This window comes from Colobus angolensis, unplaced genomic scaffold (assembly GCF_000951035.1).
Source record: "Colobus angolensis palliatus isolate OR3802 unplaced genomic scaffold, Cang.pa_1.0 Scaffold91, whole genome shotgun sequence".
Lineage (NCBI taxonomy): Eukaryota > Metazoa > Chordata > Mammalia > Primates > Cercopithecidae > Colobus > Colobus angolensis.
Window position 1 is genome coordinate 230004 of NW_012123043.1, and position 19478 is coordinate 249481.

General features: G+C 34.3%; 1 protein-coding gene and 1 pseudogene across 1 annotated transcript in view; one reads left to right on the forward strand and one right to left on the reverse strand.

Moving 5' to 3' along the window:
* DENND1B (DENN/MADD domain containing 1B) overlaps positions 1-19478 on the reverse strand; it is a 273857-nt gene that overhangs the window by 178012 nt on the left and 76367 nt on the right. The window contains exon 3 of the mRNA XM_011931685.1: positions 1556-1605. Coding sequence (XP_011787075.1) covers positions 1556-1605 — 50 coding nt within the window. The remainder of the gene's footprint in view (positions 1-1555; positions 1606-19478) is intronic.
* On the forward strand, positions 16586-18518 carry LOC105504295 (annotated as a pseudogene).

Genomic DNA, 19478 nt, shown 5'->3' on the forward strand with positions numbered 1-19478 from the left:
GAATCCAATGGCAGCCACCACCAACTCTGTTTAATTGCTTCTCCTGTTGACATTCTCACCCAATAAAGTATCCTACAAAAATACCCTTGGTATATTTTTCCTAGAATTCTCTTGTACAGCTATCAATATACTGAGAAATAAATTTCCAAGTATAAAATAAGAATATAATTTCTACCAAATAAAAAAGGCTTACCAGCTAAGCTGTAAAGAATTTTAGTCAACTTTGAAGTATCATACTACCATAATATGTGTCACACTCTGGTATAAGGGGTAATATAAAACGTTAGATTGAATCTTTATTTCTACTTAAAATATATGAATATATTTCCTAGTACTGGCTGTAATCTTGCCATTAGATAACCATAACTGAATTTGCGCTTCCTTGTCCCAAAATAAAATACCCATGACACCTACACTTTGGTTTTGAAATAGCCACAGCGATTATACAGAAGGAAATAAATTACTGCCAGTATCAATGCTACAAACAGTTTTGTCAGGAAATATTACATTTCAAATGCTGAACAATTAACAAATACACTTCTAAGGGGACAGGTTTTTCTTACACTTTAATAAACTTAAAAAAAATAAACAAAAAACCCTCTAGTCACAAATGTGACCTCTAGTGTCCAAGGTTCATAATATGCTTTTTGTAGCTGGATCCTAAATCTTCCTTACTATTAATATGAAACTTGTAACTTTTTTTGTTTGGGTAGGGCAATGATTCCTCAGATAAGGTAAAACAAGGAGTATCATTCATTAACAATGCTTATTAGTACTGATTAGTCCATCATTCAGAAGGCTTTATCTTTAATACAGTAAAATCATAAAGTCTCACTAATATTTACTATAGCAAAGTATTTTCTTAAAATAAATATTCTTTCAAAAACCCTTCATATCACCCTCTTAAGAAAACTGATAATAACAACATTTAAAAAATCACATGAAAAACAATAAATGATCTGTTGTTATGCTCACAGGGCTGTATGTTCCATGAAATTTCAACTGTATGCAATTTCATCGTTCAATATTTGTTCAGTGAAATATAAAAATAAGATTTTCAAAACTGTAAGAGTTTCCCTATAGCTTTCCATAATATTACACTACTTCTATAAAGCTGTTCTTGAGAGACAAGTAGCCATGAGTTTTACAGCATGACACAGATGGTCTTTTCAATGAGGATGAAGTGAGATAGGAACCAGGAAACATATATATCAAGACATAATTCTAAGACTCTGATCAAGGTCATATTAATATTTTTTTCCACTAGTGCTCACAATTTCTACCTGAAGAAGAGAGAATAAAGGGAAAAAATAGAAACTATTGGCAATAGTGTTTTCAGACTTGTCTTAACTGTTCATAGTAGAGAAAATAAAAGATGTGATTTAAAAGGCTTCCTCTTCCACATATTAATTTTCAACCTCTTTTCAATCTCTAGCCTTTGTGTGAGAAGCAGTAAAGAGAAGGGACATTTTACTTTATAAAAAAGCACATGTAATCATTTTTAAGTATGTACTAAAATAAGCTACATTTATTTTAAATGATACTTATACTGTACCTTTCAACGTCAAAGGGAAAACAGAACTTTGGCACACTCTGTAGTATTTCCTACAAATGGAAATTTCAAAAAAAAGAAATGTTTTAGAATATTTTTTAAGATGCAGTTAAAACTTAAGAGACATTTTCTAGGAAAAAAGTTGCTTTCTTTGTCCTTAAGAAAAATAGCACAGGTTCCTAGACTAAAATAATTGATTATTAAAAAGGAATTAAGTTTGTGCTTTGGCAGATTGCACTGACAATGCCACAGAAACCCCAGGGGGGAAAGGCCTGGCCTGAAGGGTATTAACACCCTTCACATCCCCGCTGGGATTTCCTTCAACAAGGCCATATGGATTTTACAAGAAGCACCGCACCATATGGGTAAGCTACGTCTGCTGCTACTTGTACCACCACAGTCTAGCCATAGGGACTTCTGACAGATCCTGGCTCAAAAATATAAATGTTGTTTCAATTAAAATGCAGGCAGAGAAAAGGGAATGAAGTTGGCAGCAGAATGAATTACTGAGACGTATAACAACTCTACATGTCCCATAGTCAAACAGTTAAAAAAAAAAAAAAAAAAGAGAGAGAGAGAGAGAGAGAGACTTTCTATAGCCAAAGAAACATTTACATGATTCAATTATTGGTATTGTTTTATCTTAACACTCTTAAAGAAATGTGTATCTAAAAACAAGCTTTCAAAAATACAGCTTCTATTCTGTGCACTTTCATTTAAGAATTGCCTAATATGAAAATCAATGCTTTAATAAAACACAGAAAATAATCTGAATGATTTTGAAACCTTCAGTTATTTAACAGTCATTAAAAATAATTTTAAAATCTTTTAGAAACCATACACATTGACAACTACAATAAAATACAAATAATTATCAGCTACTTGGCAAAGTCTTAAAAATCTATTTTATTTGAAAAATAACTTAAAATTAAGTCTGATTCAAAAGTTAAACTTTAAACTTTAAGACAACATCACACAACTTCGAAGTCAGGCAACTTTACAAGACAAAGAGTTTTATAAGGGTGTTTCCTATTGAAAAGAAAAAAGAGCAAATATCTTAATGCAGCAGTCATCCTCACTGAAGAATACTTTCGCTACCACATCTTTGCCACTAAAACTAAGGCCTACAGAAGTCATCAGTATCTGAATATTTAACTCCTATGCATAAATATAGCATGGAGTGTTTTAAAGTGGAATTTCTTGCATTCTTTTAAAAAGACAGACTACAATAAAGCGTCAACTAAAAATAAAACATAAAATTTCAACACCAATACCTAAGAGAGCTTCAAGTACCTTAATGCACATAAGCAGAAAGGAAAGCATCTTGTAAAAAAAAAAAAAATCATCTACTCCTAGGGCAGGGTACCCTGAATTGCTTATAAACACGTGCTTTTAAAAGTATGAGCACAGATTCCACATTAAGCGAAAGCTAACTGTTTCACCACTGACAATATTTTGTTAAATGCAGTTAAAAGAGTCACTAAACTTGCAGTAAGTTAAATTCTGTAAACTGAAAAACAGTTCACTGCAAATGAGACCAGTTCATTTTCATTTGACCATTGCTTAATCCTTATCTTGTACTTCACAAAGTGAAACCATTCACTATTTTTACTATACATGTGAACACTATTCGGACCTCCTCCTATAAAATTGTCCACATAATTTCTGTAACAATAAAGAACAAATATTCAAAATTCAATACCTGCCTCTAAATACACAAATTAGTAATATATTTCACATCAATTTTAAGACTCAAATTAAGAAGAATGCTTCCCAGTTAGTTGCTCAATCTTTCACACCCTCCCCCTCCCTTCTTCCACAAGCAACACACATGCACACACTTCTGCGAAACAGCCTCAGCTCGCTTCCCAACTGGCAGAAGCATCCCTCAGGGGACAAGTCTTTAAACCTCCGCACTCTTTAAAATTCAACCAGCCAGCAGGTCTATAGACTAGTGTATAAACAGTATAGACAAAAAAAAAAAATCCTCTCTCAGCTTATGTCAGTGACAAAGCAGCTCAGCAGTTGACTGTTTCTCCCCTGACAGCATAAACTGGGTTTACACAGATCAATAGTTGGAAGTCCTACCTAGCTCCCAGGCCTTGGTTTTCTTTCTTAATTACAGGTGCTATTGAAACTGAAGTGTAAAAAAAGAGAGAGAGACTTGGAGGGAGGCATAAAATGCATGCAAATAGCTTTTAGGGATTCTCTTAGCAGTAATATTAATTGAAAATTATACTTCCACGTTTATTACAAAAGAGTGTATTAAAGCTGGTATTTTCACTACACAGTGTTTTTAATATGATACATATACAAACACACACACAAAATTCTAGGTTAGCATCCACAGATTATGTGAAAGGTTTAAGACAATACTCTCCAGAAGTTATCAATTTTTCCTTTTTCTACAGACTTTTGCATTTAAAGAATATTCCTTAGCCAAGAAAAATTATCTGGGTTTCAGAATCCTACTAACTCTCCAAAATGTTTTATTTTTATGCCAAAAGAGTATGTTGGCTAACATATATCAAATGATAAAAATAGGAATAACAAAAAGAATGGATGGAATAGAATACAAAATTATGAACAGCAAAATGAAAGAGGTAATAACACATATTTCTGTGTATGTCCTAAAACAGCACTTCCATTATCATATTAATGACTGGAAACAAGGACTGATGAAAATTTATATTTTGGGGCGTTTTGGGTTCTATACCAGTGTATCTCTCGTAATAAGCATTACAATGAAATTGATCTTATAAGAGAGAAGACAGCCAATTGCTAGGGTTAGAGTGGCATATTAATTATTTATCCCATCAGGTTACCATTTAGCACCATAAATTGATCAACTGAAAAGGAAAACAAGTATTAAGAATTTACTTAAAAAGAAAAAACACTAAAGTTTACATCTTGATCAAAGTTCTTAGAATTTGTTCTTAGAACAAAGGTCTTTGAACTTATCTGAGAAAAATCTAAGATAAAATGAGATGTGTTACTATTGATATCACTAATTGTTTTTCCTCCTTCTCAACTACTTTGTCCTCCACTGTACACTGAAATACTAGTGTTCTCTGAAATTCATAGTTTCTTCTCTTCCCTACTCAATAAGATATACCTGTAAGCAATCTCATCTACACCCATAGTTTCAACTACACCTACTAAATCTCTTAGTCTTGTAGTTTAGATATTTCTCCAGGATTATGGCTCTAACTACTTTCTGGTATCACTTTCTAAATGTTCCCAGACACCTCTAATGAAGAATGTACAAAACTGAAGTTGTTCTTTTACTTATGGTCCTTATCACCTAAACTGGCAGCACCATCTACATAGTTACCCAAATCAGAAACATGGTAGTTACCGTGACCCCTCCTTTTCCCTGACCCCCACATATAATCAATCACTCACCAAGTCCTTTCATTCAATTTCATAACTATCTTGCTCCAGATGTTCTCAATGGAGGGTGGAAAGGATTAGAAAGAAGATGAAGGGGTTTTAGAATCACTTGGGAGTGGTTTTCAAAACACAAATTTGATGGCCTACATGAAACTCACAAGGGTCCTGAGTCTTTAACTTCAGTTTGAATAGCACCAGTAATTAAGGAGTAAGAATAACTATATCAGTTAAGGGTGCTTAATGTATATAAGGAAAAGTTATACTCTCATAGCAAGAAGTGACATGGCTGACTTGTTCAGAGACTGTTTAATTCGACATCTACCTCATGGACCCAGAAGTCTTCCCTCCTGCCCTGCTGGACTAAATCTGTTGGTTTTTTCCTCAGCTATCTCTACTCATGATCACAAAATGAGCTTCCAGAGTTCAGTACATCCCATAAAGACACAGCAGTGTTCAGTGAAAGAAGCTTCCCTTTCTGTCAGTCTTTTTATCAGTGAGGAAACCTTTCCCAGAAGTCTGATCCCTGACTTTCCCATTACATTTAATTAGCCACAGGGTCATAAGTCACTCCTAAACTAATCCCTGGCAAGGGAAATGGTTACCTATGCTCAGTTTAGCCTTAGACCAGTTAGAGTAAAAGTCAGAATTCAACTCATTCATCTCATGATAACCATGACACATGTAATTATAGAGAAATATAAGTGAAGTATTATATTTTATTTCTTAAGAATCCTCATTACGATATTAATCAAATAATAATTACATTTATACTAAAGTTTTCATTAAAAAATATTACACAACATCATATAAGGACAATTTTAAACTATCTATAATTTTATTTCATATGAATAACACTTTCAGAATCAATTTGCTACAACTAAATGGGCTACTTGTCTAATTTAATCTAATTTTTCACAAAGGCCATGAATTTCTAAAAAGATGATTACTTAATTTTGAATATTATCCCCCAAATAAAAGAGAATTACCTAATAATACATATTCATTCAATTTATTTATACTTTACACAAGAGAGTAATAACTGAGATTCCCAAACAGCACTTAGATGTTCCAGGGCACCACAGCAAACTCTCAGGGACACTGTCAAATATTTTAAATTTTTAAGGGAAACAAAGTTATATTAACAGGGTGATTACATCAAGACATTTTATAGGGAGAATTATATTAATTTGTCAAATTACAGAGATAGCCTATCATCTTTTATTTTTTAAGAAGTGTTTTACTCCCACTTATGAGTGAGAATATGCGGTGTTTGGTTTTCTATTCCTGTGTTAAGTTTTCTGAGGATGATGGCTTCCAGCTTCATCCATGTCCCTTGGAGAATATATTTTTAAACTTAGGGCCAAAAAGGAACTGTCAGGACAATTATGCCCAGTGTGGAATTTTTCTCTTGGATTTTACTTTTACGTAGTGTTTTCATTACGAATAAATCCCCCTTCTACCTCGCCTCCTTAAATTAGGGAAAGCGCTCTGTAAATCCCAACACTAAAACTACTTAGGTTATTAAATCTGATCAAGTTATTTTCCACTAACAAGAATTTAAAATAAATTTATATCATTAGAATATTAAAATAACTGCCATGAAGCAAATACATTTGCTATAAAAAGAACTGTGCTATAAAATATAAATTTCAGAAATTTCAGTTCTATGTGCATAAGTCTTAAGTGATGAAACCTATGCAATCACTTTAGTTTGATCTAATGTCAATGAAAAAGACTAGATTGGAAGCAGTGCCGAGTGACATTACCAAAAAAAAAAGTCAGAAGATTATGCATCTGCAGATTTAACCAACTATGGATTAAAAATATTTGAAAAAAATACAAATAAAAACCAATATACTATAACTATTAATAGAACATTTACACTGTATTAGATAGTATAAGAAATCTAGAGATCATCTAAAATATATAGGAGGATGTGCACAGTTATATGTAAAAGTCCCATTTTATATAAAGGACTTAAGCATCTGTGGAATTTTGGTATCCACGGGGATCCCAAACCAACAGGATTATATATATACATACATACATATATATACATACACATATTCCATTATATAATCCATTACAAGTACACAAATAAGTATATAATCCGTTATATACTTACATGTATTATATAAATATATATGTATCTACATATTTTGTGTATGTATATATTTATATATATTATCTATATTTACAACAAGACAAGTGGTGTGCTTGGCAAATAAAAAGCAAAATACATTTATTCTCATTAGGTTAAGAAAAGAGAAGCATTTTAAAAAATCAAAGTGTATATATAAGAATATGGATTTCCAGAGGGTTTTTTTTTTTTCAAAAATTCTATTAAAAACTGTCTTCAAAGTTATGCCCCAGCCAGGCATGGTGGCTCACATCTGTAATCCCAGCACTTTGGGAGGCCAAGGCAGTTGGATTGCTTGAGCCAAGGAGTTAAGAGACCAACCTGGGCAACATGGTGAAACCCTGTTTCTAAAAAATATACAAAAATTAGCCAGGCATGGTGGCATGCACCTGTAGTCCCAGCTACTCAGGAGGCTGAGGTGAAAGGATTGCTTGAGCCCTGGAGGTGAACACACTACTTCACTCCAGCCTAGGTGACAGGGACCCTCTCTCTTAAAAAAAGTTTTGTCCCCAGGTTAACACTAGCTTTTAAGCAGAGATTTGAATAGAAATTACCCAGCTCTATCTAAGAAAAAGACATTTGGGAAGACTACCACTCTTTTTCCCTGATAACCATATAACCTCTCACCCCCTTCAGACTAAATATATCTCTGCTTCATTCACTCCTATACTAACTAGTAATATTTTCTAGATAAAGGGAAATAGATCATAAAATAGAACATTGCCCATAATATTTGCTTACATTTCTAGATACTGATGTATTTTTAGATGAATATCAAGCAATCATTTAAATCAAGATAAGTAGACTTAAGATAAGTAGGAAAATGTTTCAAGTTTTAGAAAGAAACAAGTTTTACAGCAGTTGACTGATGATCACTTACCATGACTCCAACCCACAGCTATGTGCTATCGAGAGTAAAGGAAATACAATTCCTAATTTTCAAAACTAGGGAGACTTTATATCATTAGAAAATAGATGTGTGCAACCCAACAAATATGTACATTTTAAAGTATGTGTTTTATTGAAAATAAAATTATATTCTTAGATTTGAAAAAGAAAATAGATGCGTATTCACATGTACACAAGCACACACACTTTAGGCAGCATATCAAAGTAACCAAGTGCATGACATAATTAACTCATTCAAATTCTGCTTCTGCAAAGTACTAGTTATGTGCTCCAGTTTCCTTATCTAGGAAATGGGCAAAAATTAGTGTCTATCTCATTAGATTACACAAGGATTTATTTGAGAAATTTATGTAAGGATTAAGTGAAAATAAAATAAAAATCCATACAAAATGATTAGGATAATATCAAGCACATTAACCCCCCAACAACTATTAGCTCTTTTATTAGTTAGCTATTTGTTCTAATAACTCTTGTTATATGAATTTAAATTCATATATATTTAACAAGTATTTACTAAGTACAGTACAATATTAAAGGTCCTGTGTCCAATGCCTGTTGCCAAAACTTTAACATACTGAGATATAACATGATGAAAAGCATTATACTGAATAACTTATCTGCTCTTTTGAAGATTTTTCAGGTATTTTGCAAGTAGGTATGGATGTGGATACAGATGTATGTACAAATATATATTTGAATATATGCAACTACTTCTATTTAACCAAACACAATAGAAGCAAACACTGTTAACATTGCAAAGTTATCCAATGTACGTATCTGATGATTTCATCACATACAAAAAGCTTACTTTGGACTACTATATTGGCTGCTTTCGTTCAAATTAAAAATACCTTCAGAGTCATATCAACAGATATTTTCAATTTAAGGGGGATATACTGATTAACTTCTTTTATTAATGTACTTATTCAGCAATCCAATAATAAAGATTAATCACCTTTTTCTTATCATTGCCTTGTATTACAGAATTTTGGTTTTTATTTTACTTTTGAAGCAATCTTTCTTTGTTCTTTGTCAGTCTCTATTTTACATTTCTCCTCTGTCTTATAGACGCCAAACCATTGATGCATATTATTTCTCTCAGTCTTCACACCTAGTCTATGTTCATACTATCTTTCTGTCATCATATTCACGCAAATACTCTCCATTAACTGCCCAGGCCATATATTAGAAAACTGATTTTTGTGCGACAGATGGAACATAGTGATAAAATACGTTCCAGAGCAATAAATTATAATTAATCTTGTTTTTGTTTTTGTTTTGTTGTTTTTCTTTTTGGAGGGGGGGGTCCTGCCTGGAACTTAGTTCAGAACTATCCCTAAACTGCTTGTTTTCCCAAAATAGTAAATCCTGTGATAAACCAGATAGGACTCTTGTGGTTTATCTAGCTGCTTCAAGAAACAATAAGGCCTTTCATTTTCAAGAATAAATCAGGGACCCTACATTTTAAAGTGTCTGAAAATATACCTTTAGCTAGTTCTTCTATTCTGGCATCAGTGGCATATTATTATTTATTTATTTAAGCCTTGAATGTCCTGCAAGTCTATAAGATCACCCAGTAGAAATGGGATTCATGGTGTATTTGAAAAGTTTAGAAAAATCATAACTGATTATTCATTCAGTTATTTGGAAGCTTTGTCTGGAGGAAGTAAATTATAATTACACAATTTTTTAAAAACAGATTATTTAATGAAGACTACTTAAAAAGTATAAAGTCTAGTTAGTACAACTCATATTTACAAACTCAATGTGAAATTATATAAATAACTAATTTTTATGTATATTCACTTTGCAAATATTTAACACATTAGAATAGCAATCGCAGCTAACAACAATAAAGAGTAATAAGAGCATTGGTAGGAAAACTGAAAAACAGTAGCGACTTTTGAAGACAGACATATAAACCAATTCATGGCAGGTCTAGGAGAAAAGTCCCAAAGGAAGAAATCATATGTAAATAGAGAAATAAAGAGTGAATAAGAAGTTAGCCAGGCTATAGTATGAGGAAAGAGTGGTGGAGGGATGTAGGGGTGGTCCTCCCATCATAGGAAAACATGTGCAAAGGAAGGTCTGGAGTTGAAAAAAGAAGTACAAATGTTGAGATAGTAATAAGACAAACTGGGTTGATAAATAACCAGGGGACTGATTATATAAGGCCTTTAGGCCAATTAAAAATTTTGGACTTAATACAAAGGGTAAGGATACCATTCCTCCTGGCAACACTTTCCATATATCTTCTCATTATAATTATCAGTAGCATTCTCTTTTACTTTCAAAACTATCTGAGTTAAAATTTACAGAAGTGGAAATCAGCAAGTGGTTGTTTGGGGTAGGGGGAGGAGTGGAATGAGGAATCAGAGTGTATATTAAATAGATTAACCAGGAAGCAGCAGGAGGGAACTTCCTGGAGTGATAGATTAATATTTGGTATCTTGAAAAGAATATGGGTTACACAGTTGTATGCATATGTCAAAACTAATCTCATTGTATATTTAAGATCTGCATTTCACCACATATAAATTATAGCTCAAAAATAAATTAATAAATATCTCAGTTTGAACAACAAATCATATGGCTACCCTAAAAGAAATAAAGGCAATTTGAAGGGTTTAAAGCAAGGAAGGGTATGATTGGACTTCAATTTTAGCAAGATCACTCTGTCTATAGTGTGAGATGGCTGAAAAGGGGCAAGACTAAATGCTGAGGGATCAGATATAAGGCTTTTATGGTAAATGAAGTGTATGGTGCTGGCCTGAAATAAGATAGCTGCAGCAAGAATGCAGAAACAGTCACAAAACTGAGATATACAGAGGAGTAAAAATGGAGACATCCAAGAGGTAGCTAGATAAAATTTCTGGTGCTCCACAGAGAGAACCTGGCCTGGGACTGGCACTGATTAAAATATATAAAAGCAATAAGAGATATACTACTGTATTCTCCAACGTTATGAAAAATAAATATCCTTCTTCATATTTTTATACGCCCATCAATAAACAACTTTATTATAATATTCTCAAGTATGAAATCACTAAATTTTTTCTTACAATGATGAAAACATATATCTTTATTTTCCTAATCACTTGTATCAAGACATAGGTTTTAATGTGTTCAACCACTTTTGATTTTATAATCACAATATGTGGTTGATTAGTTAGCAACCAGATCAATGGACTTAGTGTTGAATCAGAAAGCTCTAGTTGTTATCGCTGGAAAGGTCAGTTGGAACAAGTACATCTCCGAAGTTTTTGCGGCTGTTTTCAACTTTGGAGTTGCCCTAGGCCTAATCAGTGCCTGGCACATTACTCATGCTAAGAAAAAATCTGAACTCATGTAAAATGACACCATTTTAGCACCATCAGAATCAATTTACCCTGATAGACATTTCAAGTAATATGATTTAAAAGAGTCTGCATGCTTGCTTTATCTTCCTAATAAAGACAAGATAAAATAAATGCTTACTCTGTGCCAAGTTCTGACCTAAGCACTTAGCATACATTATCCCATTTAACCTTACAACAACCCATGTTTCATTCCCTTTTATGTGTGGGAAAAAAAAATTAAATAGAGGGACTAAGAGGCTAAGTAGCTTGTCCAAAGTCAAACAGCTATCAAACAATAGAGTTAGGATTTAAAAACAAAGCTGGAAACTTCAAACCGTTATGCCCCAACCCTATGCATTTTTTACATTGTTTTCAACGAGATTGGAATCTATAGTCAGTAGATGCCTAAATCTGATGTCTACTTGATCCTTATACAGTGTATATTATCCATTTATACGAAGAGTTAAGATTATACAATTAATACTTCAGAACCAAGGTTCAATCTGGTATATAAAAAAATAAAGGGATGAGGTACAAAAGAATGGTAGGAGATCAGACAATATGTCATAACAAATGTGAGTCTTATCTGCCATAGATTGCTCTATTCCCTTGAAATTATACCCTGGGGCCAAAAAGAATGCTACTTACGTCTAGGCTTACTTATTACTACTAAGAATATCAGATTTATAGTAAAAACATATATTTAAATATTTTCGAGTAAGACTTATAAATAAGAGCTAAAACTGATTCTTTCTCACAGATGAGCAAAACACCAAGTAAATAAATTTGAAGCATTTTATTTAAAATCTGGACCAGGCACGATGGCTCATGCCTGTAATCCCAGAACTTTGGGAAGCCGAGGCAGGTGAATCACAAGGTCAGGAGTTCGAGACCAGCCTGGCCAACATGGTGACACCCCATTGCTACTACAAATACAAAAAATTAGCTGGTGTGGCAGTAGGCGCCTGTAATCCCAGCTACTCGGGAGGCTGAGGCAGGAGAATCACTTGAACCCAGGGGGCGGAGGTTGCAGTGAGCCGTGATCACACCACTGCACTTTAACCTGGGTGACAGTGCGAGACTCCATCTCAAAAAAAAATACTGATGCAAATTATATGTCATATTGAGAACAAGAGTCATATCAGAACAAATAACACTAGAATAACATAGGCAGGATGAGATTAAGCAAGGTCAATAATAATAGAAAAATATACGGTTGAGAGACTATTTCATCTTAAGCTCAGGATTCAGAATCTGTAAATAAGACAAAGCTATCTATACCTGGTGGTCAGATAAAGACACGTAGCTTGGATGGGAGACAAACTGGGGCCAGTTGTTATACTTTTAGCAATTTTATTCAGAAAACTTTGTTAGATTTCTTGTAACTCCTTCAACTTAAAGCAGGAACTAAGTACTTAGTAAGTAAAATAAAATTATATTCAGGTTTTATTTAGTCAGCAAGGTGTACTAAAAAAAATCAAAAATCTAGGAGCTCCTAATTATTTTCTGTATTTTTAGATTATCTTAAATTACACAAAATTTTTCTTCTACAAAAATGCACATGCCCATTAACGTTATTTATGTATTCATTTTTTAAGGCTAGTCAAATGAAGTAGTGGAAGCAGAGAAGGAACAAAGAAATGTTAACTGATAGTGATCAATTCGCTGTAAAAACTACTGCACTCAGGTCAGCCCCAAAATTTAAAATCTGAAGTCCTAAGTGCCTTTTTTCTAATTGAGTGTTTCTTGAAATTCCAAATAGAAATATTAGGAGCTTATATTTTGCAAACTTATACTACCTTATCCATTATAGAAGACCCACCTCTTGGAATAAAAATTTAGTTTACACTTCCTGCTGATGTAATCTTTGGCCTCCTGCTGAGATTATAAGTGAAGATGCCAATTTTGTTCTTAGTTCTTATCATGTAGAATGCTTTCTATGATAAACTGAAATAAGAATACCAGTTGATTTTACATAATAGAAAGCCATCAAAGAGCCCTCACCAAATAGCAATGAGTTTTGATCACTCCAGTCTAGTCTGCTTTGGCACAAGAGACCTTAAAGAGAAAACACAATCTCCTAAGTCTCTTACAGAGGATTTTACTCAATAAGGGAGAAACTATAAATAAAATTCCTTAATAAGCTTTCTCAGTTAAAAATAAATAACTCTCCTGAATAAATTATATCATGTTTTCTACTTATTCTTACATTTTATGGAAATATATCATAAATACGGGACAAAATAAAACAGGAATGACTTATTTATAAAAGCAGATTAAGGTAAATTCTGTGAAGTTAGACTTAACTTTAGATCAGCTAAAAAGAACTAAAATAGTTCTTCCTTTCACTGAAAATTTCCTTGAAAGTATAATACATTCAACAAGTCTCTACCACATTTTGCTATTGAGTTTTCTCAGCCCGCTGCCACTAGTAATCTCTAGTTTCTACATTTAGTAGCCTTTTTCCATTCTTTATCATATTTAACTTTTCTACAATGTGTGACACTTTGCTCAATGACTTTAACATGTGTTTATTAAGAAATGTACTATATATGAAACTAGGATTCAAAGATGAAAGTACTCTGCTCCTTAATCTAAGAAAACCAAGATTTTAGACTAATTTCCTCCCACTGAAAAGTATCTTCCTAGATATCTGTCTCTCTTTTTTTTTTTTTTTTTTTTTTTTTTGGTATCTCTCCTCCTATCTTTGTCATTTCTTTTCAGGCTGCTTTGCAACTCCTTCTTCATATTGGTGTTCCCTCTGGACTCTATATTCAGCTCTTACCTTTCCATGGGGAATCTACTCTCACTGCTATACACAACTGATAAAAGCCTGGGCTCTCCAGCCAGAATGCTAGGTTCAGAAACCAGATGAACAACCTAATAGATGTGTAAAACTTTTCCTCTCTTGGCTTCAATTTCCTATTCTGTGAAATAAAAGAGCTGTATTGAGGATTAGATAATTGATATAATACAAATAATGTTCAATACAATGTCTAACATATTAAAATGCTTAGTAAATGGGAGTCTTTATTTCTGAAGCAGAATAGTATAAATAGCTGAGAACATGAACACAAAGTCCAGAATGCACTGACTCAAATCAATGTTGTGCCACTTAAAAGCTGTGGAACCTTCGGCAAGTGACATGGCCTCTCTGTGCCTCAGCTTTGTCATCTATAAAATAAGATAATAACTAATACCTACTTCATAGTGTTACAGTGAGAATTAGTTGAATTTACAAGAGTAAAGTGCTTGGGGCAGCATAAAGTAAGGTTTTTCTAAGTATTATCAATGCTTCCAGTGTCTCCTCAGAGCTGCAGTTTTTTTCCATTTGTAACAACTGTTACTTTGATATTTTAACCAGACTACTTGAAGAAATAAAACACATTATGTCTACGACTTATCTAATTATCTTCTTCAAAAATTTCTCCTTTCCCTTAATTAATAGCGTCACCATTTATCTAATCTTCCAAGCAAGAAATTTCAGTAACTCTTTACTCTTCACTTTCTTCAAGATCTCTCAATAGATGCAGAAAAGGCATTTGACAAAATTCAACACTTTTTCATAATAAAAAATCTCAACAAACTACAAATAGGGTGAGACTACCTCAAAATAATGAAGGCCATATATGAAAAGCTCACAATTAACATTATACTTAATTGTGAAAAACTGAAAGTCTTAAGATCAAAAACAAAGCCAAAATTCCTATTCTTACCACCTCTATTCAATATAGTACTGGAAGTCACAGAGCAATTAGGCAACAAAAAGAAATAAAAGTCATCCAAACTGGAAAGGAAGAAGTAAAATTATTTCTGTTCACAGATGACATGACTTTATACATAGAAAACCCTAAAGAGTGCATTAGCCTTTTCACAAGATGGCGCCGAAAGTGAAGAAGGAAGCTCCTGCCCCTCCCAAAGCTGAAGCCAAAGCGAAGGCTTTAAAGGCCAAGAAAGCAGTGTTGAAAGGTGTCCACAGCCACAAAAAAAAGAAGATCTGCACGTCACCCACCTTCCAGCGGCCCAAGACACTGCGACTCCGGAGGCAGCCCAAATATCCTCGGAAGAGCGCCCCCAGGAGAAACAAGCTTGACCACTATGCTATCATCAAGTTTCCGCTGACCACTGAGTCTGCCATGAAGAAGATAGAAGACAACAACACACTTGTGTTCATTGTGGATGTTAAAGCCAACAAGCACCAGATTAAACAGGCTGTGAAGAAGCTCTATGACATTGATGTCGCCAAGGTCAACACCCTGATTCGGCCTGATGGAGAGAAAAAGGCATATGTTCGACTAGCTCCTGATTATGACGCTTTGGATGTTGCCAACAAAATTGGGATCATCTAAACTGGGTCCAGCTGCCTAATTCTAAATATATATATCTTTTCAACATAAAAAAAAAAAGAGTGCATTAAACATCTATTAGAACTACTAAACAAATTCAGAAAAATTTGTTGTAGGATATAAAAATCAACATACAAAATGAGTTGTGTTTGTATACAACAACATCAAACTATTTGAAAAGCAAATTAAGAAGACAATCCCATTTACTATAAGATAAAAAAGAATAAAATACTTAGGAATAACATTGACCAAGGAAATGAAAGATTTGCAAATGAAAAACTATAAAACACTGAAGAAAGAAATTTTAAGAGACACAAATAAATAAAAAGACATCCCATGTTCATGAATTGGAAAACTTCAACATCATTACGATAGCCATAATACATAAAGCAATCTACAGATTCAGTGCTATCCCTATCAAAATTCCAATGGCATTTTTTATGGAAATAGAAAAAACAAATCTGAAATTCATATGGAACCACAAAGGACCCCAAATAGCTAAAACAATTTTGAGAAAGAAGAACAAAGATGGAGGCATCATATTTCCTGATTTCAAAGTATATTACAAAGCTACAGTAATTAAAACAGTATGGTACTGGCAGAAAGACAGACACATAACCAATGGAACAAAATAGAGAGCTCAGAAATAAACCCCTGCAAATATGTTCAACTAATTTTCAATAAGGGTACCAGGAATACACAACGAAGCTAGGACAGTCTCTTCAACAAACAGCTGGGAAAACTGGATGTCTACATGTAAAAGAACGAAATTGGACACTTAACTTACACCATACACAAAAATCTATTCAACATGAACAAAAGACCTAAGCAGCTTTTGGGCAAAGGGTTTGCCACCAGAATACAGATGTCATGAAAACTACCCCTAAATCAAACCGAAAATGGAAAGAAAAAGACTTGTATCAACATCATCATCACTGGACATGTAGATTCATTCAAGTCCATTACTACTTGCCATCCAATCTATAAATGTGGTGGGACTGACCAAACAACCATAAAAAAATGTGAGGACAAGACTGCTGAGATGGGAAAGGGGTCCTTCAAGTATGCCTGGGTCTCGGATAAACTGAAAGCTAAGCTTGAGCATGGTATCACCACTGATATCTCCACATGGAAATTTGAGACCACCAAATACTACTATGTGACCATCACAGATGCCCCAGGACACAGGGAATTTATCAAAAACATGATTACAGGAATATTTATTGTATTAGTCCATTTTCACACTGCTGATAAAGACATACCCGAGACTGGGTAATTTATAAAGAAAAGGAGGTTTAATGGACTCACAACCACATGGCTGGGGAGGCCTCATAATCATGGTAGAAGGTGAGGGAAGAACAAAGTCACGTCTTACACGGCAGAAGGCAAAGAGAGAAAGAGAATAAAGTAAAAGAGGAACCCATTATAAAACCATCAAATCTTGTGAGACTTACAACCACAAACACAGTATGGGGGTGACGGCTCCCACAATTCAATTATCTCCCACCAGGTCCCTCACAACATGTGGGAATTATAGGAGGTACAATTCAAGATGAGATTTGGGTGGAGACACAGAGACAAACCATGTCAATATCAAATTGACCGTGCTATCCTTACTGTTGCTGCTGGTGCTGATGAATCTGAACTTGGTATCTCCAAGAATGAGCAGACTCATGAGCATATCCCTCTGGCTTCCACATTGATTGTAAAACAACCAACTGTTCATGTTAACAAAACAGATTCCACCGACTCACCCTACAGCCAGAAGAGATATGAGAAAATCATTAAGGAAATCAGCACCCATATTAAGAAAATTGGCTACAGACCTGCTACAGTAGCATTTTTGCCAATTTCTAATTAGAATGGTGACAATATGCTGGAGTCAAGTGCTAACATACCTTGGCTCATGAGATGGAAAGTCACCTGTAAAGATGGCAATACCAGTGAAACTATGCTGCTTAAAGCTCTGAATTGCATCCTACCATCAATTCATTCAGTTGACAAGGTCTTGGGTCTGCCCCTGCCCGATGTCTACAAACTGGTGATATTGGCACTGTCTCTCAAACTCAGCATGTGGTCTACTTTTGCACCAGTTAACATTACAACTGAAGTACAGTTGAAATGCACCAAAAAGCTTTGAGTGAAGCTCTTCCTAAGGATAATGTGGGCTTCTATGTCAAGAATGTGTCTGTCAAAGATATTAGTCATGGCAATGTTGCTGGTGACAGCAAAAATGACTCACCAATGGAAGCAGCTGTCTGCACTGCTCACGTGATTATCGTGAGCCATTCAGGCAAAGAGGTTCTGGTTATCCTCCTATACTAGACTGTTACACAGCTTATGTTGCTTGCAAGTTTGCTTGACTGAAGCAAGATTGATTGCCACTCTGGTAAGAACCATCCAGGCAAAGAGGTTCTGGTTATCCTCCTATACTAGACTGTTACACAGCTTATGTTGCTTGCAAGTTTGCTTGACTGAAGCAAGATTGATTGCCACTCTGGTAAGAACCATCCAGGCAAAGAGGTTCTGGTTATCCTCCTATACTAGACTGTTACACAGCTTATGTTGCTTGCAAGTTTGCTTGACTGAAGCAAGATTGATCGCCACTCTGGTAAGAAGCAGGAAGGTGGCCCTAAACTCTTGAAATCTAGTGATGCTGCCATCATTCAGATGGTTGCTGAAGTGTTGAGAACTCCTCTGACCATCCCCCTCTTGGTCATTTTACTGTTCATAATGTGAGACAGACAGTTGCTGTGGGTGTCTTCAAAGCAGTGGAGAAGAGGGCTGCTAGAGTTGGGAAGGTCAGCAAGTCTGCCCAGAAAGTTCAGGAGGCTAAATGAATATTATTCCTAGTACCTGCACCCTAGTTTTATTCAGTGGTTGAAGAACAGTCCCAGAAGTATTTGCCTGAATAGGCCATTTAAGTTTAATAATACAAAACTGGTTAATGACAGCAATGCATTATAAAACCTTCAGAAGGAAAGGAGAACATTTTATGGAACATGTTTGGGTTTTTTTGTGTGCGAGTTTTTAGGTTGTTAGTTTTTAAAATAATTACTTCTTAATGAAAATAATTAGACCAAAAAATCTGTCAAAGAATTTTGAAACCCATTAAAATATATTTTAAATGAAAAAAAACAGACTTAAATATAAGACGTGAAAAGTGTAAAACTCTTAGGAGAAAACATGGAAAAACTTTCAGACATTGGTCTTGGCAATAATTTCTTGGCTACAACACCAATCATGGACATATGATATGGATGTTTATAAACACATGCACAGGCAACTAAGGCAAAAATAGACAAGTGGAATTACGTCAAACTAAAAATCTTATGCACTGCAAGGAAAACAACTGGAAGAGTGAAAGGCAAGCTATAACATCTAAGAAAATATTTGCAAACCATCCATATGATAAAGGGTTACTATCCAAAGCATATAAGGATCTCCTATAACTTAATAGCAAAAAAAAAAAGACCTGATCAAAAATTGATTGAAGGACTTAAACAGACATTTCTCCAAAGAAGTCATACAAACGGCTAAGAGTTATATGAAAACATGCTCAACATCACTAATTATGAAGGAAATGCAAATCACAGTTGGATATCATTTCACACCTGTGAGAATGCTCATTATCAACAACCAAACAAACAAAGGTAAGTATTGGAGAGGCTGTAGAAAATTGGCACCCTTGTATACCATTGGTGGGAATATCAAATGGCACAGCAGTTATGGAAAACAGTTTCTCAGAAAATTAAAACTAGAACTACCACAATGATCCAGCAATCCCACTCCTGGGTATT